Consider the following 25,226-nt stretch of genomic DNA (forward strand, 5'->3'; position numbering starts at 1 on the left):
TTCTATTTAGTGCTTTGAAGAGTGTTTATGACCACACACATTGAATATTTTCTTGAATTCCTTTTTTAGGTGGTTTCGGGCGTTTACCTTTTTTATATGATTTACAAACAAATTATAGCATAATTGAAAACATTTTATTTTACTAGTAAGTTAATTTGTTGATACTTGCCACGCAGCTCAAGAGCAAATACCAAGAAACAAAATGTCTAACGAAACTGGAAAAAATGTAAGTCACTCATTTTTCATTCTATTTAAGTTACAAAATATTGTAATGCCAAATCATTAATACCTAATTACTTTGTATAATGTTTACAGTACATACTTTTTATGTGTTGCGTCGTATAATGGATTGGTGTCTTGTTCGTGTAGGAATTTTGTGTCGTCGGCGAAATGGATCACGGTACAGTTAACAACGGACGCGTGCGTTGAAGATATCTGTGATTGTTTACAAAATTGTTGCGATTGCACATCGTTATATGATGTTTCATCTATATATTAGTATAAGTGTATGTAGCACAAAAGAATTGTAATGAAGTATCCAACTTTGAATGCTTATCAGTGTTTATTTTTGTTTATTGTTTGTTGGTATGCATAACTTCATTACCTTATCTTTGTGTAATTGTTGAACAATGTAGGACATAGAACTAAATGTTTGAGTTGATTGAATTGAAGAATTGAAAGTTTTTTTTAATATATAAAAATGGAATGGTGTACCCTCCAGTGCTAACAGTTTACGCTAGGCGACATCAGTCAAGGATGATAAGATGAGCATCAGGTCAGGTCAGTTAGCCCATTGTGATAAATTTACCAGGAATTTATCATGATGGTTTCCAGGGGGTACTGCGTGGAGGTCAACCTGACATGGTACATTGCTAGGTCATCAGTTCACATTACTAACAATCCCCTTTCCTAAATTTAGAAGTATTAGCAATCAATAATGTGTGTCATATAGTGTCAGTCAATCTGTGTAATGATGTATCTATGTCTTTGTGAAACAAAATTTATTGGTATGTTTGGGATAACCTCGAGAAACTACTGTACAAATTTTCAAGTTTATTTCTTTTATCAATAAAACAGACAGTCCTGAGTGAGAGGCTCTGATAAATATATCAATATAAGTTCTATTCTGTCCATGTTACTGAAATAATATATATATATTATTCACAGTTTTCCAACCTGGAGACCCCTGGGTATGTGGGGTTTGCCAACTTACCAAATCAAGTACATCGTAAGTCTGTAAAGAAAGGCTTTGAGTTTACACTGATGGTTGTTGGAGAGAGCGGACTTGGGAAGTCTACACTTGTTAATTCCTTATTTTTGACTGATCTGTACCCTGAGAGAGTTATACCTGATGCTATTGGTTAGTATTTTTTTTGTTATCTAAATTATTTTAGGGATTTTGTTACCAAACATGGCAATACCATTATATCTAACCTAACTAACAAAAACTAAACAAAAAGTAAATAATTACTGAATGAGAGTGATCTATTTATCAACTGGCTATTATCAGGGAACACAAACATTGGAATCTTAGAAGAAGGGGATGTGGTATGCCCTGAATAATATCCACATCAAATTTTTTAATTTCAAAAGTTTTAATAAATAGTTTCCTCTGTTTGATTCTTATCACACTCCATTAATAAGTTGGACATCTTCGAGGTTAACATTATGATAATATAAGCTGGCTATGAACCTAAATGCTTCAAATAATATATTCCTATAAATAATAATTCAAAATTACTGTTTGCACTGTTTGATATTTGCTTATTTCTTCGAAATCATACAGGGCATCTTGATAAATGTTTCACTATTATTTTAAGAATTAAAGGTTTATAGGACAAAGATTTGTGCAATCAGTTTATTAAATAGTTACATCCATATAGTTATTACTATATCCATAAATTATACACTTGTGTAAGGTAGTAGTGAGTTCCTAGTTTTAAATAAAAATAAAATAAACACAAGTTATATTTAATATTATTTATAACAAATATTATTTATCTGTCTATATTGTCCTGCTATTAAAGGAACTACATATATTTATAATATAATAATATTTATATTATAATAAGTTATTAATCATTATATGTACCATTTATTCAGACCTTATCTTGTTTTTTTAGTTGTTTGGTTTTATAGATATATATGACTGTCTGCTTCCTTCCAAGCAAAGGCTGCCTCTATTCTGTTTTAAGAGATTCTGGTCCAAAATTAATGATAATGATTATTAATTTTTCTATGTACACATTCATATTTGCAGAGAAAACAAATCAAACTGTAAAGCTAGATGCATCTACAGTAGAAATAGAAGAACGAGGTGTGAAACTCCGCTTAACTGTTGTAGACACACCTGGTTATGGAGATGCCATTGATAATACTGACTCTTTCCGAGTGAGTATAGGCTTACTTTTATATGACATGTCATTATTTGCTTTATATAATCTTTAATAATATCCTCACGACCGGCGTCAAGCAGCTTGCTTTGTAAGATGTGATTCTGTTGAAAGGGAAAATTAATAGTATGAAAGAATGATATCTTTGTACTCTGGAATGGCAATGTGGTCGTATTTAGTGTATATACCACTTAATACCACCATATTGCTATTCCAGAGAACCAAGATCAATGTATGCACAAGTCAGTTCAGTTTGTCTATGTACACATAAATATATAAAGGTTTACCTTATCTTTTACAGTAATAACTTATACAGACTCATCATATTATTAATCACGATATCCTACTTTTGTGTCCGAAATGTTTAATTACAGACTTAAAACTTTTTTTAAGATGGTGCTATAAATGTAAAGTCAATTAATTCTTTCCTAACACCATAACCAGCATAAAAGTTAATACCACTTCTTAAGTATAGTACTATATATACAACATGAAAGGTTGACAATTTACTGCCAAAAAAAATCATCAAGGATAGATTTTATTATGATTCTTAGTTTTAGTACTATTTTAAAAAATTAACTGAATACAAGTTTTATGCTCAACTAGTTATATAAATTTTACTTTATAGACAGTTGTTGCGGGTTTTACTAAACTATGTTTTTTGTACTCAGTCTATTATACAATATATTGACGAGCAATTCGAGCGATTCCTGCGAGATGAGAGCGGCCTCAACCGGCGGAACATCGTGGACAACCGCATACACTGCTGCTTCTATTTCATTTCACCGTTTGGACATGGGTATTGTCTTTTGTATTCTATACTTAAAAGAAATTAATCTCGACTATCAACACGCAACTCTTAAAAACTAATATTTGTGACCAAAATAAAATTTTGAAGTTAGGGAAAATATTATGAATAATACATACTAACTAATGGTTTTTTAAAACTAAAGGACACGATATGGTACGAAAACAAAAAAACGGATGTGTTAAATATAAATATATACATCATTATTTTTCTCCCCTGCTTTGTTTATGAAATATCCTATCCTGTTTACAATATATACATACATTTACAATTTCTAGAGAGCCACGGCTTTGCATGGTGCACCCGAGTTGCTGTTTATTTATTACTAAGTAACCCGCGCAGCTTCATCTGCGTTATATTGTCACTGTTTTTGTAACATTTTTCATTACATAGCTTCTATTGGTAGTAGCGTATTATCCGATAAATGGTCTATACAACATTAAAAGAATTTTCAAAGTCGGATCATTATTACCATATATTACCTGTACCATACATTACCTACATACAAATTCACGCTTATTGTATTTTGTATAGTGTAGAATGTAAAAGTTGTAGGTATTTCTTTTTAATAGTTATTTAGCCCGTATAGTGATGATTTAGTTTTTCAAATATTAAAGATTACTTTGATATTAGTACAAGTATAATATTTCTAATTTATGTGACTTTTTATTTTATTTATGGACATTTACGTCTTTGGTAGATTATAAAATATAGAATATTTAAATGTAACCAAATTACTTTGTTTTTGCGATTATATTTTATATTACTGTTAAATTTTATAAGCAGCAATTTTAATAGTATATTATTTGAGACATATAAAGATTTTAGATTATTACTATTATTATAATGTAAATATGTGATTAACTTTACTGATTTTTTATCATAGGTTGAAACCTCTGGACATTGAATTTATGAAACAACTCCATAATAAAGTGAACATTGTTCCTGTGATAGCGAAGGCCGATTGTCTCACCAAGAAAGAGGTGCAGCGTTTGAAGACTAGAGTGAGTTCTTAGTACTTATCTATGTACAGTCTTCCTAAAATACAAATATCTTTAAATTGCCTGAAAAGTGGTTTACAGGATGTAAACATTTTATGAATCACACTCTTCACCAGAATCTGACTTGCAAAATTAATAGTGGCTAGTTGTCCTCTATATAAGAATAGTATAAATATTCCGCAGATTCATTTTATATATATATATATTTTGTTAACATATTCATTGGTAGTGTTTTATTTCATGCAACTTATTGAAATATTTTATTGCCTATATACTATACCTATTAATATGTATTGTATGGGAGAATGAGATTATATGGATACCTTGTATTAAAATTACAGTATTCACAACACTGTTTGAAATTGTTTATAGTATTGTCACCATGCCAAAGTAGTAAAACGTTTACTCATTATTATGCGGAAGTGTAAATAACGGTATCACAGAATTAGTATTACATTCAGGTATATTAAGTAGCTATCTATTTATGTATGTAGGACTAGTAGTTTATCACAACTTCATCTGAATATCCTCCTGTGAACATTGGCTATCATTTATCTCGAAATAACAGCCTATTTCCGTTCTCGTGATCAATGTACCTTCACATTTTAATCTAGAAAATGTAACAGATTAATACACTTTGGCATTTATAATACTACTTGCAGACCCGGCCACGCGTTATTGTAGCTAAGGTTCTTGAATAAAATAATATTGCGACTATAAATTAGAAGTAAGCTGAGATTTGAAGTAAATCTTAAAGTTGGATCAATATTGCACACAATGTGCAAATCAAATTTGCAATCGGTTCAGTAGTTTAAGAGTCCATCGCAGACAAACAACGTGACACGTAATTTTTCTATGTAAAGATTAGCTAGTACTGCGCGCTACTTCTGTATAATCTTGGAGTCATCTATTTTTTTTTCGATTCGAAATTTATTGATTCCCCATACAACAACAAACTACTGTTTTACCCCTTCAAGTACAAAAAAATCATGGTTCCATCTATCTATAAACCAAAATTCATCATAATCGATTTAGCGATTTAGGTGTGTAAGCATTACAAAAAAAAATGATATTATGATATCAATGAGTTGACATAATTGTGTGACCACAACAGACATTGTTCAAATGTGTGTATATGCCCCTGTTTTCAGGTTATGGAGGAAATTGAGAGAGAAGGTATCAAGATTTATCCACTGCCAGACTGTGACAGTGATGAAGATGAAGACTACAAGGAACAGGTAACATAATCATATAATACATGAATTGAGACTATCATGTGTCAGTGGCTTATTATTCTGAATTACACCTAAGGTCGCGAGATCAATTCTGGCCAATACAAAAAAAAAACTGTGGTAAAGGAAACATGTATAACGCCAAATATTTAATGGAATGTTGACGGGTACACCATGATGAGAATGAAGTCAAATCAGTTAGCCAACTGTGCCAAATCCACCGAGACTTAACCACCAGTTTCAATAGAGGACTGATATGGTATTTATATCCATATAGTACTAGTGCCTATTACTAACAATACCCTCAACCCTGTTCAGAGTATTTTTTTTCCGCCCGCAATAACGGTATATGATGGCGGGGCTCCAATGGAGGATGATAAGATGAATTTATCATATTCACAATGAATTTATCACTACGTTTTCCACGTAGATGTCAATCTGACATACTACATTGCTAGTAATGGTGTTATTAGTCCACATTATGAACAATCCCCTTCTCCCATCCATCATGTGTTTTTATGTTTATCGTGTGACACATTTCATTGTCAGGTACGTCAGCTGAAAGCGGCGGTGCCGTTCGCGGTGTGCGGCGCGGGCCAGCAGCTGGAGGTGCGCGGGCGGCGCGTGCGCGGACGACTGTACCCGTGGGGTGTGGTCGAGGTCGAGAACCCCGACCACTGCGACTTCATCAAGCTGCGCACCATGCTCATGTAATGCTCCCTTTACACTATCACGCACCCCTTCCCATCGATCCCTCGCCGAATTCAAACGGAGATCGAAATTACGACAGCCTGAGCCGAGGTTCGAATCCCTAGCGGTGCCCTCAGATTAGTGGTATACGTTAGGCGGAAGTTGGCCTTCAGCCGCTCCGAAAATCCTTCCGCGGGTTTTGAATGCCATCTGCGCTCGCCCCCTATCATCCGGTGAAGCTGTAAAGGCCAGATGAGGGAAACAGCATCAGAGTAGTCTGAAAAGAAAAACCATTATACATTTTTCAAATATAACCGTATGGTAAACAAGCTACCCAACTGATGTTAAGAGGTAATCATCACTTATATTCATGGAGGACTACTAGCCGAAGGGGGTGGTGTATCGGCGCTACCGTGGCAGATTGCCGTTATCACTGTCGTGACCACAGAGACCATTTATATTATTATTACATCACATATGTATGTAAGTTAGTCTATAAAGTATTTATAATATGGGCTATTAGTAGCCTGAAATAAATAAATAAAAGTAACCAATCAAATCAAAATATCTTTATTCATGTAGGTTTGTTTTATATGTGTATATATTTTTTTATGTAACTAGAATGAATCGGCAAATCTTAGGATGAGTGTCAATTTTTGTCCATATACATGAACTAATGAATGAGTTGCTATACAAAGGAAACTGCTTGGCAAGTGAAATGGGTGACAGAGATGACTACGCACAAAGTTTTCATCGATGTATTTTTAATTTATAATATGACTCCTGTATATGATATTTAATGTAGAGCAGCTTAAAGTGAAGAAATTGTATAATGTAGAAAGATATATACCATATAAATATATGAACTTTTTTGAATATGAGCTTGATTATTTTATTTTAAGTATAATTTACAGAACTCACATGCAAGACTTACAAGAAGTAACCCAGGAGGTGCACTACGAGAACTATCGCTCCGAACGTCTCGCGCGCAACGGACAAGTTCCCAAACGGCACACGTTAGTACTTATACTGCATTTATGTCTATTCTATATAGTTGCATGTAATCTTGAATTGACATTATTATTTTATTTTACAATACTTGTACTTAATATTTTTATACCAAGACTGATATAAATACTTGTTTATTTATATCAGTCGTTTAATAATAAACTGCATTAATATAATTGTTATTTTGGGAAATCGACTTAAAAAAAGATTTTTAATTTTAAAGTAGATTTCTTTTTATTTGTATTAATTCTATGATATATTATAATATTTATTGAAAATAATTCTACTGTTCGTAATATATAATTACTCAATAAGTGCTTATAGATAAATTGTGTAGTTAATACTAGTGTACACTGTTACCACATTAATTTGTTAATATATAAACAATGATATTTTTTTACAAAATAGGACTTTAGATTTGTTGTTTTCTACATTAGTATACACCAAAAATGGTTATATACAAAAAAATAATGAAAAAAGATTTACTAATCATTATTAGACACAGATAACCGGAACCGACGTGCGTCTATAGAACAAGTTATGAATGTAAATGAAGTAAATGTTACGTGCAAGGATAGAATCTAATGCTGTGATTCCTCCTGCCAACCCGACGTGAATTTAGATTATAGTTCTTACTTAATATTATGAATGCGAATTTAACTTTTTATATGTCGCGCTTGTTCGCCAAAACTACTGAACCGATTTAAATGAAATTTGTTACACGGATAGTCTGAATCCTAAGAAAAACGTAGGTCACTTTTTAATGCTAAAAATTGTTTATAAAGGGAAGATGAAAGTTTGTAGGGCAGTATCGTTATTATTATAGCTTATTTTTTTATGTCGTTAAGTATAAAGGAATGAGACATTCAAAGTTTGTAAAAAAATTACCCTTAAGGGAGTAAAATAAATACGGGTGAAAGTTTGTATGGAAATTCATCGTTTATTCAGCAGTAGAAAAATGCCAATATTTATCTATTGTCATTTATTTTAAGAATTCGGTTTAATTTTGAAAACCTGGGTTGAATATTGATACCAAAAGAGGAGACTCTTAAATTCTCCTCTTTTGTTGTCCTTCTTGCTGTTTATCTTATTATTTTACATATTATATAGTTGTTTTGTACTTCTATTATTTTGTGTATTTATATATGTATATATATATTGCATGTAGTTTTCATACCACTTTTGTTGTTTTTTCTCTATGTGAAGGTTGACTAGAAAAGATTGCTTACTTGCGGTGAGATCACTTTTTGTATATCTATATCTCCTTTCTGTATAATTCTTGTGTAAAGTGCTTGGTGCAATAAAGAGTTTATAAATAAATAATATTATTTCTTACAGTTCCACTGAAAGCGGCTTGAGCGAGGCGGAGTCCAACGGACTGGCAAACGGATCAAGCGAGGACACCGCTGAACGAGCATTACGAGAAAAGGTACGTAGATGTTTGGCGGTATCTAATGTAGCGAACGTATTTGAACTACTCAATATTAATCCTTATAAAGACCACAACAACAGAGAACATTAGTTCGCACAAAATTTTGTTCTTTTTTTCGTACTACTCTAATCAAAATTGGTCGAAGCTGACCGTCAGCTTCACCGGACGATAGGCGGCGAATGCAGATGGCACTCCCAACTCGCGGAAGGACTTATAGAGCAACTGAAAGCCAACTCCCGTCGGACGGATACGACTTTAGTCTAAGGGCAAGGCTAGGGGTACGAACCTCGGCTCAAGCCGTCTTAATCCCCGTTTCATTTGGATGGAGGATGGATCGGAGATTAAAGTAACACCATTTTTTTCATAACAGCAACGTATAAGATATTTATAAAATTTGTACCGGCACTGAGAGCATTCTTATATGTAATTCAACGTAGCAACGGGTCTCATAATCGTAGTCTCTTATTTGGTTTGTCTTCAGTTGAACAATAATCTATGTTGACTGATTTGAAGTCACAAAATTGGATAGTAAACCAATTGTATGTGCATTGTTCTAAAGGAAGCCGAGTTGCGACGCATGCAAGAGATGCTGGAGCAGATGCAGCGCCAGATGAAACTGCAGGCCGCTAGCACCACCACAGCATAGTGCACGCGAGACGCACAGGTATCACTAGTACAACGATATCTTTACATAGTATAAAATTAAGTAGCTTCCGCTGTCTGTTCGCTTAGATCTTTTAAACTACGTATCCTATTTAATGCAGTTTTTAGCCATATATACAGTGATTCCAGAGGAAGGTTTATATGTATATATAATACTAGTACTCCGAAACCAGTGCGGGTAGCTAGTTTCAAATAAAGCTAAATCAAAAGTATTATGCAGAATTAAAACAGTTTACAGATTTTGGATTATTATTCCATTAATTTCATTATCAAATAAGCTGTCCAAATGATATAATAGTAAAAACCCTATTAAAATCAGTTTTGTGAATTAGAAGTAAAGTGAGACTCAAACAGCCTATAACAATTTTGCTTTATAGGATTTTTTTATTATTTATGGATAGATATTATATTGGTTCATAAAGTGTCATATACATTTTTAAAATTCCAAACCGGTAGACACTAATTGTAATTGTAAAAGGTAATAAACAATAATAGATACTTACTATTTATTTCAGTTGCATGCTGGTACGACGATATATCTTCCAAACGCCTGCGACGTCGTCAACGCGATACTGCGCGTCATACCCTACTGTGTTACAACCAATTAACTCGAATATAAATATAGTAAGTAACTAACTGTAGTAACATATGGAAAACATTTTATATAGGTAACATAATTGACGGCAATGTATTATATACATACGTGGTTAACGAAGTATCAGAAATTAGAAGTATATTAATGACTTTACTTGATATCGATTCTAAGAATGGACTATGTAATCGCGCAAACGTCTACGATATGCGGTATGTGTACCCTATTTGTTTATGGTAAGGTTTAAAATATAATACATTCGTTTCAGACTACGTTCGGATATCCAAGATGTTATAAAATATAAGAAAAAAAAACAGTGCTTAGACACAATTACCTGGATTATTGTTACTATTAAAAACAGAAAAACAAATACTATATAAAGTAAAGACAAAGCATTAAAATGGTGGCAACTCTGCATTTTGAATGTGCCGCTGGTGGCACCAGTGTGCATAGAAAATACGTATGTCCCGTTCGTTCCCATGTCGGGTTTAACAGGTGATTTACCTATAATCTGTAATGGATGCGTAATTCCAAGAAGTATATTATTACGGCAATGTAAAGATTGTAACATTGGAAGAAAATATTGTATTCTGTAAATTGGCCTAATGAATACACTTGAGACTGAAAATGTGTGTTATTGATATAACGATATAATGCGATGCTCGAAGTATTGGATGTATCCAAAAATATTAATTTTAATATGTATTTTTTTTACTCTATTATAATCAGAAACTGTTAAGATTACGATTTAGTGTGAGCGAGCAGGCGATAATATTCATTTTTCGTGAATTTATGAATCCCTAGTTTACGATAATATTGATTTATAATTATAGTTGTTATAAGTATTTGCAATATATTTAACTTTATTCTTTATTTTAAATGTTCTCATGGTACTGATAAATTGAATTTTCTCGCTCTACAACAGAAATTGACGTATACGTGATATGACTATATTGTAAAAACAATATAGTTATAATTTGTTTTACTACAGATTTTTTTTTATTTTTAAGGGACGTTTTATTTTTTCTATGAATCTTGTGGTTTAATAATGTGAAACTTAAGTTTTTGTTTTGTTACTTCGTCTGCATTTCTATTGTAATATTCTATTCAAATAAACGCAAATGAAGAACGCCGTGGTATAACTCGAATTACAATACTTTTGTAAACTAGTCTGCACTTTATAACCCCGTTGTTTGATGTGGGTATAAATATTTATTAAAAAAAAAAGGAGTTTGGAAATAGTTACGGCCAATAAAATATGGATAATTATCAAATACCAAAAGTTTTCAATATCTGCAGAATAGTACTGTGGATAGCTAAGGGAATTTAATGAAGCACACATTACCCGAGTGATTGACCCAAGACCATCGGATCTAAGTACAGAGACGGTCCAAGGTCTAAGTCGCATTGGGGTAACCTGACAACATACCAACTTTATATCAACGATCATAAATGAAGTTGCGCCGTCTTTGATTGTATATTGTCAGCTTATGCCTTGTCAATTCATCGTCTACGGAGTCGTTTATCTTACGCAATTGCAATATACACAGGCATACACAACATTGGTCTTGTTCCAGTTTCTGTGAAAGGACAGATATACAGTGTATTTTTATCATAGAGGATAAAAATTTTATTACTTGTTGCAATGTTTAAAGAAATAGAAACGTTTCGGAATATTGTCGTTAGTCAGAATTCTAGTAAGTATATTAGTATGTTAACAAATCTATATTAGAACCTATAGTATATATATCCAATCACTAGTATTCTAGTTTCCTCTTTAGGGTCTCACATTAAAATTTAAATAAAAAGGAATTATTAAAATATGTTGCACTTCAGAGGTATATTAATATTAATCAGTGTCATAGACTAAGACTTCCAATTGAATTAATTATACAGTGTTAGTCGAAAAGGGTAAACTAAGCCTCAACGATATGAATTTCATATTAACCCTTATATAATTTCAGCATATTATATGCTAGGGTAGAGTAAATTTGTTTAACCTTGGCTATAGGTATTTGAGTTATCATTCGGAACTGATTCTAGATTAAAAGAGTTTGTTTCCGGACCATATTCAAATATATAAAATTTATAATAGTATATTACTATCGTTGTTAGCCTACTATCGAGAGCAATAGCAAATAAAGTGACCCTGTAACGTAAATAACACATAAAACATGCGTACTGTTAAGGGGTAGTCAGAGACATAAACAAGTGTAAATGATGTCGATGTTGTGGAGAACGCAGTACTTGACATGCTCATATTTCGCTCGGTTATATGTGGGAATAGTTTCCTGAAATTCCTCTCGATTCTAGTACGTTGTATAAAAAATTGTATCTTTCCAAGTTATATTCCTTACTAGACCAGTACGGTCCGAACAAAGAATTAGGCTATCATATAACATAAAAATCAAATTACGAATCGATAATTTAGTCTGCAATTCAAATCATTACATAGAAAATATAAATATGTAGAAATAAACTAGCAGTATGATATTTCAAATAATAGTTGTGAGATACGATTTGTGTATGTAGGTAAAATGTAATTGTATAAAAATAAATTTCTATTTTAAATTGTATATGCTTACAATATGTTCAAGTCCATTCAGAGTGAATTTAACGACACTCGAATGTTAATAATCTGATATTATTGAAGTTGTTTTTGCTAAATTACTTTGTTAGAGCACGAGATACTATACAAACCTTTTTTTTTTTAATGTAAAATATTTCAAGATTTAATTTAGATCGTATTAAAGCAGAATATTTAATTAAATTTTTATTATTGTAATCAATGACTTGTCTATTTTATGCATTTTAAATATTTTATAAACTTATGTAACCGCATGTATTCGTTTTAGTATTAATTTGAATGTCTAGTGATGTTAATGGAAGGCTGATATTGCATTGCGTTATGGAGAGGATAGTTCTAAATTATGTTAGGTACTTAAAGATCTTATTCAGTAGAATATATATCCATATTGGTGCATTTATATTTACTTCCAATATTAATTAAACAACGTAAATTATTGCATTGTGGTAGTCAATACAATTTAAATTATTATGATATTAATTGGTGCCAAAGTATTTAAATCATAAGGTTTTCTGATTCTAAACAATTACATGAATGAAATTTTAATAATTTACTGGCATATCTGCGAATTAGGTACCCTAGTATGCAATAGACATATGTAATCACTATTATATTTTTTTATAAATAAAGATATATGAATTAATCAAATTGATAATTTTATTTATTTTATTTCCAGCTTGAACCCATTTGCAAAAATGGTGACTACGGTGTGTTACTTGAGTGTCTAATAATATTATTAGACACTCAAGTAACACAGACAATATAAATCGGAGTTTAATTTGGTGCATAATATAAAAAAACCTTTGATAGTAATAGCACTAATGGACCCTACTACGATTAGTATCCCCACCCCTCCCTCTCCATCTCAACAGATAAGTATATAATCCAGTTTTAGATTAGTACTTTCTGTAACTCTCGTTTTGTTGCAGATTGCAAAGTTTATATATTAATGATGATTCTTATATCGTAAATTAATATACTCACATACAATTGTAGGCTTACAGTGGCATAGCTACCTAGGGGCTAGGCGGGGCAGTGTCCCGGGGCCCTCGAACCCTCACCAGAAAATCTCAGTCAATCTGAACTTTTCAAAATATCTCTCATTTTCAAAATACTTATGACAGGTTGCAACCCGACATTAATCGTGGAAAATCAGTTGAAAGAAATTCGAAAGTTATACCTGCGGAATTCCCCTAAATTCCTTCTGTGGGTTGGCAGTGTCAACAAACAAAACAAACTGTAATTTATTAAAGTTACCTAATTATGCCACGTAAAATTACAGGTTACGAAGGCAAGATACTTTAATCCTTTAGAATAGCAAGACGTGAGCGGTAGCATGGTCGTCACAGTTATGATATGACGAGATGGCGATCCATAAGCTGCTAAAATGTCCTACATTAATAAATGATTTTTGAATTTGATGTCCCTGCTGCTTTTGTATGTAGGCTCCTAGTAGGTAGGTGAAAATACAGTTCAAAAACTTGCGATTGCGTTTATTAGTCTTAATTATATTATTAAATGCAAAGTTATACAGAATATCCCTATTAATATTAATTAATACATATAAAATTAGAAACCATTAAATAAAATGTATATAATAATAAGAGTAACATAAGAAGTATTAACCCGTAGATATCTGCATTGGTTTTACTATTATTAATTCATATTTATGTACTTGATTACTTAGTAAGTTGTGAAACTGTTTGTATCCCAAATAAAATACCTTGATTTGATGTTAGAAAAATGCAAAAACATATTATAGTAGGTTTCAAAGGTACATCATTGTCTTCTCCTGCAAGTATGTGGGTGATCTGACTGAGGGGCTTGGCAGTATCGGGATCGGATGCTCAGTCCGGCGTATTATTATTGATAACGTAAGGGCTAGATTTCAATAGATAAAATTTTCAATTTAAATAATAATTAATATTATTTTGACAACACTTCTTACAAAACTATGTTAAAAATACTAATAGAGGAAGAAATGCTTGAGTAAACACTAAAATATTAAATATGATAAAAATAAGAGATCAATTATTACACAGAATCAAATTTAACAAATTAATTTTCAAAACTAGAAATGAACATCACATAAAATGTATTATTAAATGTAATGGGAATGTTAAAAAAATTGGGAAAGAATTAATTATCTTATAGGAATCATTAAAAAAATCGATAGACAATTGTGAAGGATGGAGACCAAGATGACAAGCAAAAAGTAAAACGGCACCGTTGTAGTTGTAGAATATTTTTGTATTGAATTGACTTATGTCATATAAAAACAATATAATATTATAAAAAATATAGACAATAAAAAGGTATATAAAATAGTTTCCAACAACAATATTATATGAAATAATATAAATAATATGAAAGATAATAATCATAATTCCCAAATTGCTAGTAACTTTGCCACAACATTCCAGTCAGATGTTGAAAACATTAAACACTTATGTGACGAGACATGTTTCCTAGATCTAGTTATGTGAGTGAATCATGAGTGCATATGAGGTGGAAGCTAGTTACGCAGTATAATGTCCAAAAAATAATCAAGCGTCTAAGTCACAGAAAGGACCTATGTACCATTCACGCCGGTTGCAACGTAGCCGAGGTCTCGCGTCTCGTGCAGGACGACGGGGACAATATTGTAAAATGGTCTCATGACAATGGTATCATACTTAATATAGAAAAAAAAACAAAATGTTAATAATAAAATCACCCTACTGTATTATAGTCACTCATAGTTACGATTATTTACACAAACAAGCAATTGCATCTGTAAACCTATAGAGTGTGTAACTTTGGTATGCAAATAGACGAATATTTTAACTTGGGATATCATATAGAAACAACTTTGTGATAAAATGCGAGTTATGTTATGTAAATTCTGCAATTTGGAATTTAAAATACCACAAAAAGTATTTATTTGTATATGGATCTCTATACATTCTATGATCGAGTATAGTCTTAAATGTTATGGTTTAACCTTTAAAACTTATATAGAAAAAATAGAAATATTACAAATAAGACTTTTAAAATTAATGGTTGGGGATAAACTAAAAATAAAATATAAAGAAGGCTATAAATAATTATATAAAATTTGTAACATTCTGTCTGCATCAGAAAAACATAAATACTTATTAGCTACTAAAAACCACAGCAAGCAACACCATACGACGAAGACAAGCCAGAGTATTGCAACTAGGAAATGTGTACAAGGGAAATACGAAACCTCGCCCTTACATCTAAATAATTATTAAGGATGTCGATTGTTACAAATAAAATTAGCCTTAAATATTTTATAAAATGTCTCAAAATATATATAAATCCTTTTGTATACATTATAAAAACCATTTATTAAAAACATAGAAATAAACATACATAAAAATCTTGTCCTAATTTAATTTTATCTGATACTTAATATTATGTGTAAGTGTATTTTATGTGTAAGTACGTTAAAATACTGTCTAAAATAATATATATAAACAGGTACCTATTTAGTAAATAGTGCTGGAATGGCGTATTAACAATGTAATGAAATTTATCTATCTATCCATGTTTCATGGCAATAACACCTCGGTCACATGATGTGTCAGAAGACTTAAGTGACGATTATGATATACTTAGAGAGGAAGCGAAGAGCGTTGTCGGTCCGATGTAATATGCTGGCCCGTAGGTTTGCAAGGTGTCATAACGACGTGAAGCTGGAGGAGCTGTATGATCTACCCCTACTATACGCTCTAAACCAACAGCTCACAAACGATCATCTGTACCTCGACGGCGACTTATCCCCGTCTGCCCGTCTTGCTAGACGCCATGGCGGCGTCCACCACCACCATAAACGAGACTTCTCGCCGTCGTGAGGAGCTCAGCAGCATCAGGACCGGGCAGAAATCGTGGCACAGCACCTGGAGGGGCAATTCACGGCCAATCCCGTCGCCGCCGACGCACCACGAGCGAGTCGTACGTCGCGTATGCGGCCGCCGGCCGTCTCGTCAGCCGCCTGCCGGCTCTACAACGGCATACTCCGGACCGTCCACTTCCCCAACAGCTGGAAGTTGGGGCGAGTCATAGTTCTCCCGAAACCCGGCAAGGACAAGCGCCTGCCGGCAAATTACCGGCCAATCACTCTGCTCTCGCACGTAGCAAAGTCGTTCGAGCGCCTCCTGCTCTGCCGCTTGAGGCCGACACTGTCGCCTCGCGACGAGCAGTTCAGCTTCAGAGGCGGCCACTCGACGGCTTTGCAGATGACGCGCGTGCTCCACCACCTATGTGTCGAGCACAATCGTGGCCACTTCACGGTCGCCGTCTTCCTTGATATCGAGAAGGCGTTCGACCATGTCTGGCACGATGGCCTCGTGTCGAAGTTGCACGAGCACGCCGCGCGCATACGTGCGGGTAGTGGACCCATTCCTCTCTGGCCGGAGCTTCTATGTTTCGGTCGAGAATAGTAACTCCACCACGCGCCCAGTCGCCGCCGGAGTCCCGCAGGGCAGCTGCATATCGCCAGCGCTCAGCAACGTACACAGACGAGATCCCCACCTTGAGGGATGAGCTCCGAAAGGGAGAGAGGAATGTCGCCCTCGCTCTATTCGCCGACGACAGTGCATTCCTCACGTCGTTTCGCCGAGCCTATGTTGCCGCTCGCAAAATCCAGCGGCTGTTGGACCTGCTCCCCGAGTGGCTGGATAAGTGGCGAACCGCCGTCAACGTGGGTAAGACGGTGGCGCTGCTCACCCGCAACCGGTGCGCTTATCCGCCGCCCCTACAACTGAGAGGTCAACCCATAAAATGAGAATGCACAGTGCGTTACATAGGGGTTAAAATAGACCGGTCGCTGCGCATGAAGGCGCAGGTAGACCGGGCCGTGACCCAGTCAAGGGCCGCACGCGCAATGCTGCGACCGCTCCTACAATCCAGGCTGCAGCTGCGAACGAAGGTCTACAAATCTACAAAACCTACATTCGTTCGCGGCTCACATACGCCGCCCCCGCATGGTACGCACTGTGCTCGGCCTCACAGCGGCGGAGACTGCAGGTCCAACAAAACGCCGCCCTCCGTCTGTGCACAAATGCCGGTCGGTACGTCTGTAACGACGTGATCGCCCGTGACCTCAAGGTCTAATCGGTGGAGCAGTTCGTCGTCCGGTTGACATGCGCGATGTTCTCGCGAGCGGACAGCGGGCGCGAAGCGCACCTGCGCGACTTCGCCCCCCTTCACGCGCGCCCACCGGACGCGACTCGCGCGCTCCCGCGCGATCTACTCTCCACCGAGTGATCACGTCACTTGCGTGACATAGCGGCGTTAAGCCGGCTCGGCGAGCGAAATTATGATCCCCGCCACACGACGCCTACAGGCGGCTGCTTAATAACAGCCGCCCTCGACTCGGCCCGGTAAACGAATGACGCTGGGGTGGTTCACCCCAGCAGTACGCCCGGGCAAAGAGCCAAGCAACAAGACAACGTTGTTTAAGCGTAAGCGTTAGTCGTATTACACGTGCAGCCTGTGGTTTAGGTATATAAAGAGGGCATGCAACGCTCATCGCGTACTATATAATAATGGGTTTAGGATGTTGTTTGGGCTTCCTCGGTTCTGTAGCGCATCAGAGCTTTGCAGCAGCGCGAATAGATAGCTTTGAAGCTATAATACGTAATAGAACTGCATAATTGATGTGTAGAATTCGGGGGATCGCAAACAGCCTCCTAACCACCATAGCAAATATGTCAGATTGTACACTCAGAGACACTGGACATCACTGCACTGCTGCGAACCCAGTACTTCTGGACATGGAAATAGACATAAATACATGAATTGAATGTATATAAATTGTAATTTACTAATATAGTTTATAAATTGTTTACTAACATAATATGGGATACATGTCCGAATTAAATGAATGAATAAATATGTATTTCGGTCCTGATATTTATATATGTATATCTACTATTATATTTCTTATTGGATTTGCAAGTCATCAGAAAACGTATATCGGAATATCATAAATTAATCTTTGTATTATCAAATAAGTCAAGTGCTAAGATTTATATCTAATTCTATAAAATGTTAGTAATGTATACATTATTTAAAAAAATGTTTACAGCTATAAATATAGTACAAAAATTTTTTTTTTCTCTTACTAATAAGAATAAATATATACAAAAAACAAATTGAAAGAAAGTTAAGTAGTGGGTGTATATAGGTGGGTCATAATAGTCGCTATTTTATTATATACTAGCTACTCGCCCAGGCTTTGCACGGGTTTATCTACATGTATTATATATATAAACCTTCCTCTAGAATCACTATCTATTATAAAGACCGCCTCAAAATTAGTTTCGTAGTTTTAAAGATTTAAACATACATAGGGACAGACAGCGATAGCGACTTTATTTTATACTATGTAATGATTAATCCTGATATTTATTAACGCATCATTTTCTATTGTTATTTTATACAACAAAATACAATAAAGAGCACTATCACCAAGGCAAATAAATTTCCAATAAATTCTATGACCACCATAGGGATAAGGAAAATTTAATGAATGCCTATTGTGTAAAATAGGCATTCATTAAATTTTCCTTATTTCTATAAAAGTACATATGTATTGCATAACATTTAGACACGTTATAAATGGGAATACACATTTTTTTTTACTTTTAGTATTATGAAGAGCCTTGTACAATTTATACAACTAAAACTACAACGTATAGCGGAGGCTTTTTGAAGCTCACTTGTTTCTTTCACCAAGGAAAATATGTTTCTAATTTCTACTTAATTCTAAAACATTCAATCTCGTATATTGACTTGATAGTTCAGGCAATAAAGACAAAAATAAGACCGAACTTCGGAATCATTAGGGGAAAGCTAGATTTTTGCATGAACCTTACTTTTAGTGTTCTAAACAAAATCTCAAAGTCCCCATTCATCCGTTTTCTGCTAAAATAGTTATTCGAGGTCAAACGTCACAAAAAACAGTTTTTCGCGAATATCATTAACGGTCACAGTTATAGAAAATTTAGTGGTTATCAAATCATTATTCATTATTTTGTCCGTAGATCTAATAGTTTTCGAAAAAAAATATATTTAAAATTAATGTTTGTTTCCTATAAAACGTGTAGTCCTTTCCACGCCTTCCTTTTTTCCACGCACACAATACTTGTTCTTCTATCAGATTTCTCAATAGCAGTTTCAATAATGACAATATCAGCATCTTTTAGAGTTTGTTTTACACTGATCTTAGCAGCTTTAAATGTTTCGCATAACATAAAAATAAATCTATGCTATTGTTACTTGCAAGGATTTTTTCTTGACTTGTTTAAATAGTCATAGATTCATCAAAGACAATATCAGCATATGAAGAAAGTTTGATATTTTTTTAGTCATCGTTACAACCATGGAATACGATTACAACATTATTTTATTACCGTAATATTTATTTACATAATGAACACATGTATCTAATGTTTCTTCCTTATTCCAAACAACACGGTGTAAAAGAATTACGCCACCAATTATATGTAAGTAAAATTGGATGTATCTAACTCAACGTTTGCTGGCTGGAAGCATTTATAAATTTATACATTCTATTCTCATCAAAGAGTGATAACGGAAATATATCTAGTTCATACCTATTCCAAAAATTATTGAAGTTGATCGTCAAATCTTAAAACTTATGCATTGGAATAGTAATAGAGGATCAATAGGTTCATTCGCCAAACTTATCCAGCTCACTTTCAGAGAGCTGGATAAGTTTGGCGAAATATTGTTCTCTGTTGCGCTATAGAATAGCTTCCAACGTAGGGTGTAGTATGTGTTTATTTTGGTTATGTGTTCTTAAACTGTAATATAAATAAATTTTCGGATATTTTAATACATATTCGACGTTTACTTACTTATACATATATGATTCATATATACTATTAAGGAGTACATGTTGTACGATATAACTTTTTATATCCAATTTTCTCGAACACTATCTGTTTTACTATAACTGTGACCGTTAATGAGATATTCGCGAATTTGTTTGGTAGCAAAGAAAAACAGTAAAAACCGTTTTTGAAACTTAACATAACAACATATTTATATCACCCAGATAAATATAATACATATATTTCTAGTATGTACTTCAAACACCCAACGAAACGCAGAGTAGGCACTTATTAAAGCTTTCTAATTAGTATTAGGCATACCTATTTAAAAATGGTATATAAATATATTCTTGGATACGTAGGTCCACTTATTTAGCATAGATTTATCTTATTATTAACTTTAGCGTGACTTCAAAATATCGAAATAGAAATAAAGCAGACACAAAATTAATAATAAATACTACTAGATTAACATGAAAATTTTGGTAATTTTATAAAACTTATTTTATATACTAGGTCTCCATTACATTGATCGGTACTCAAATGTTGTCAAAAAAACAACATAACATATCAGTAATACCAAACCATTTGTAGAGAACAAATATGTAAGTAATTAAGTAGAAACGCACGGACAATATTATTGAGACTAAATAAACGCTCTAAAATAATTGTAAGACAATATTCTTCATATATGTACTGTATATTTTTAATGGACATTGAGTTTGCTTTTGTATATTGAGATCTAAATTACAATCATACATCATAAAATCAATAAAAAACACAGTTTAAAACAAGCCATAAATAAATGTGTAAACATATTAATTAATATACAATGCAATTATAGAATGGCATTAAGTTCGCAATTTATTTATCCTTTATTGAATTAATGGCAATAATTCAATAAATGCGTTTCGGTTGAAGAGTGAGATATAAGGTATAAGAAGCCTGAAATCTCAGTCTTGAAGTCAGTATTTATGAAAAAAAAAAATTGTACAGTCATGAAGGTTATTCTCGTCAACGATATCAGGAATAAATAAAACCATGATAAGAACGATCCGAAAATGCGGGACCATTTTATCATATTATTAATAACATTGAGAGACCGTATTAAACCTAAAATAATTAGATATGAGTCAGTGACAAAGTTTTCAGTTAGTAGGTAGAGTTCTATCTACTAAAAGACGCTCGACACTTCTGATTTAATTATATACCAAAATTAATTAAATTCATGTTCAAAATCCTATAGTCATTTAATACTAAATATGCCTATAATTAATAACATTTGAGTATCAAAGTTTTTTTCTTTACCTTCTTGTCAAATAGTCACTTACCTATAAAACATCATAGATCAATAAAATCTATAACAAACGTAGGATCCACAGATGAAACATTTTGATATTTACATGTGCATTATTTATATTTAGGCTTTGGTTATATGTATATATAAAAAAGCACCAGTTATTTAAAACAAATTACATATCAAATAGATATGTAATATATTTTAAAAATTTTGTCTGTATCTTTGGGTCACGCAAAATTTACTGGACCAATTTTAATACCAAACTGGGATGTGTACTGGAAGTGATTAAAGTAGATAAATAAAGCAAAAACACGCATTGTCAATGGACATTCTGTAACACACTGCTTAACATGCCCATATATAGATGAATATATATTAAATTGTTTGTTTGTAATACTTCAGTTACAGAGAGGAATAGTGGAGTGGTGGAAATAGGTACAATAAATAATACGCGTCACAATGCAAATGCAATACATGCAAAAGATAAGCAATAATATATAAATTAATTTAGTATTTGGTTTGTACTGATAACGTTTTAATTTTTTTATCTATATAAATATCTTGCTAAAGAAATACTATCTATTGTAGATTCATTCATAATGTAGATATCTGATGCGTAAGAAGGACCTAAAAAAATCTATTTGATGATTGTAGATTAGATAAACGTAAGTTCAATGCATTCTGTATTTTGAAATGCGTTGCTGATGTGAATAGTTCTAATAATTAAAGTCTGTAGTCGTCAGTTTATAAAATTATATATCTACTATAATTCACTGTATATACGAATTCTAAATTATTGAACCATATATGTGATGTCATTTGTATGGTAGTTCTGAATGATAATTAGTGGTTTTATATTGACTGACGAATGCCTGTTTATCAATACGACTACTGTATATGTATCTAAATTATTAATTATATAATGCTGCGTATTTTATAACTACTAATTTAGATACATACATATGTATATGTAGTATTATATCAAATACTCATTCTTTCATTCTTTACTGTTCTTTACTCGTCAGCGTACACCGTTAGCGCAAAAGCTTTACCTTTTTAATTAGAAAGTCTACATATATGCCTTCAATTTTTTTTGTGAAGTATATTTTTATAATAAAAGATAGCACTTATTATAAATAATAAGGGTCCGAGATTCAGCAGTGCTATTCCTGTTCCCCGTTTATACCTATTCTCTTCAATTCGGTATGTTGACAATATAAACATCCTCGTTCCATTGTATTCAGTTACTGGGTAATCTGCAATGAATATGTAATAATAATATCCCAAGCCAATTAACACAACGTTCTAGTTCCAAGCTATGCATACTTATACACGACACTTAGGTACAGAGTGTGTATCCATAAGTTACTAGATATTAAACTAATCAAACTATTATACATTACGATCCATGAAATTGTCATAAGAGACGTGGCCGGCATGGTGGAAATTGAACTGTAAACAGGGGTAGTGCTGTACCTGCGATACCGATTTCTTAATCGGGAATATTAATTTCAACATATTAGTTTTAAAGCTTTACATGACATTTCCACAACAGATTTTCAAAATTTACGTACTGAGTTAACTACCTATAGTTAACTACTTAAAAAAGCTAAAGTTAAAAACCTAGCAACATTGGTAATGTCAAATTTGCCTCCGGGGTTAAAAAACAGACTATAGGCAACTGACAAATGCTTTTTTTATAAATACACAACAAGACAGATATACACACACATCCAGACCAATACAAACAATTATACCTACTCATAAATGATTACTCACAGATCGTCATAGTCCCCCCATGTTTATAATAATAATAAATTTATGCTAATAAGTAATTTATGGATGGACGATTAATAAAATAATGTTGATTTTTAAATTAAAAATCAATCTTTTTTATTGATCCCGATCTTTTTTGTTAGGCATTTTATTTTAAGTAACTTTCAATATATAATATACTTTCAATATATATCTAAATGCTGTAATGAAATATGTATATCTGTGTATAAACCAGTCAAATATGCTAGTAACGCAAGCGAAGATTTAATTCGGCAAAAATTTGTTTGCGATAAGCCAGTCTAACGACAAAACTCTCCAATAGGATCTTCTTTCAATAGGATAGTGCTCCAGCACTATCCTATTGAAAGAAAAAGAGATCAATTCGATAGCTAAACCCCAGCCGATACACATACATATACAGCTAGACATTCGATAAATAAAAGCAAAATCGTTTTCATTGAATCATGCAAAGTGCATTCGTATTTAATACCTATTTTGTTATTAAGAATATTATCCAAGCGAAACAGTGTAAAAAGTTGTCTGCGTGGGTACCTATTTAAACAGCAAAGCTTTGTAGCTGCGTTCCGGAGGTAGGTGGTAAAATAACAAAAAGACGAATAACACCTTAGTCCTCTGGAATGGGAACGCATGAGTGGTGTCACGGATATCACATGATAACGTGATTTCCGTAGTTCAAGAACATACCGGCGACGATCACCGTTGACTATCAAGTGTATCATCAGCTTGTTTGCCATTTCATGTACATTTAAAAAAGTCTATCCTAATATAGTCACAATAGTTTAATATTCTAAATTAGGTATTTAATATAATTTGAAATAATGAAGTAATGTAGTTAACATTAAAAATTACAAAAAATATAAAACTCACTGTAATCAATGCGCAATTTATAACTTCCACTTTCAAGTGTATTAGTGGCATTGAGATACCACAATCGATTTTCAAAACAACTCGTATTCAACGTCTGTGTGTAGTCTGAAAATGGATACATTTTTAATTATAATTTTTTGTTGTTTTAATATATCTCTTATTAAAATTAATACTCTATTCCCCTACAATTAGAAGATCGATTAAAAATCCAATCGAATTTTATTAGAATTGAAAATAGATGTAGATAAGTTTTATAGGATAGCAAGCAAACGAACTAGCGGTATACATTATGGCAAACGTTTACCGCCACCCATAAACTCCCAAGACACCAGGAAGAATTGCAGGAGTGTTGCCGGTCTTATTTAAAAAGGGGTGAGTAGGGGATGGAATTAGAAATAAATAGGGCGAAGAGAGGAAAGCGTACGGAACTTGAAATCGCATGTGAAACGCCGATATTCTGAAGAGGTGTGATATTTACAGCTATAGCAACCATCAAGCTATAACTGATATATCTGGAGTGTCATACTTTCTTGTGGTTATGTGTCTAGATTATTTATGTCTAATTATATATGACTTATGCGGAATGCATGCTAAACGTTGATACGTACGTGTCCATTTTTTAGAAGCCATCTATAATTTAAGTAACACGATTTTCATGTTTTTTTTCCTCATTCGTCCATGTTACGTCTCGTAACATATGTGACTCTCCCTCCTACTTAGTTTGATGTCACATATTTTGCAAATTTTTTACCAGTGCTAGCAACCCACATGGGTCCAATATTTAAGCTTCTTCCGTTTTATTATTTAATATCCAGTTTTAAGAACATCTTAGCAAAAGATGCATTATTTTAGAAGAAATTTGATTACCATAAAAATTGTTGTAGTAAGTTAACCTTAAACGATAGACATGTTGTCGCAAACGAGAACTTTTAGAGGAGAACAATTCCGCCATACATATTTATGCGTAACTTTAACCGCTTACGCAGCG

At 33.3% G+C, this 25,226-nt stretch overlaps 2 protein-coding genes across 4 annotated transcripts in view; one reads left to right on the forward strand and one right to left on the reverse strand.

Moving 5' to 3' along the window:
- Positions 1-25,226, forward strand: part of LOC131847212 (septin-1) — a 27,633-nt gene continuing 2,407 nt past the window's right edge. Inside the window, exons 1-12 of one of the 3 annotated variants that reach the window (XR_009357701.1) lie at positions 1-226; positions 1,168-1,360; positions 2,261-2,391; positions 3,065-3,192; positions 4,088-4,205; positions 5,354-5,440; positions 5,984-6,144; positions 7,039-7,140; positions 8,471-8,561; positions 9,124-9,228; positions 9,743-9,851; positions 10,088-10,912. Coding sequence is in view for 1 of the 3 variants with exons in the window: in XM_059196705.1 (XP_059052688.1) it covers positions 203-226; positions 1,168-1,360; positions 2,261-2,391; positions 3,065-3,192; positions 4,088-4,205; positions 5,354-5,440; positions 5,984-6,144; positions 7,039-7,140; positions 8,471-8,561; positions 9,124-9,210 (1,122 nt within the window). In the remaining 2 variants the exon portion in view is untranslated. Of the gene's footprint in view, positions 227-1,167; positions 1,361-2,260; positions 2,392-3,064; positions 3,193-4,087; positions 4,206-5,353; positions 5,441-5,983; positions 6,145-7,038; positions 7,141-8,470; positions 8,562-9,123; positions 9,229-9,742; positions 10,913-25,226 lie in introns of those variants that run through there. The other 2 variants (XR_009357702.1, XM_059196705.1) reach the window with 2 other exon arrangements.
- LOC131847227 (uncharacterized) overlaps positions 21,054-25,226 on the reverse strand; it is a gene marked incomplete at its 5' end in the record, with an annotated part of 11,350 nt that continues 7,177 nt past the window's right edge. The window contains 2 exons of the mRNA XM_059196725.1: positions 21,054-22,830; positions 24,239-24,343. Of these exons, the coding sequence (XP_059052708.1) occupies positions 22,658-22,830; positions 24,239-24,343 (278 nt within the window). The remainder of the gene's footprint in view (positions 22,831-24,238; positions 24,344-25,226) is intronic.

This window comes from Achroia grisella, unplaced genomic scaffold (genome assembly GCF_030625045.1).
Source record: "Achroia grisella isolate CSIRO2021 unplaced genomic scaffold, CSIRO_AGI_Agris_v1 utg109, whole genome shotgun sequence".
NCBI lineage: Eukaryota > Metazoa > Arthropoda > Insecta > Lepidoptera > Pyralidae > Achroia > Achroia grisella.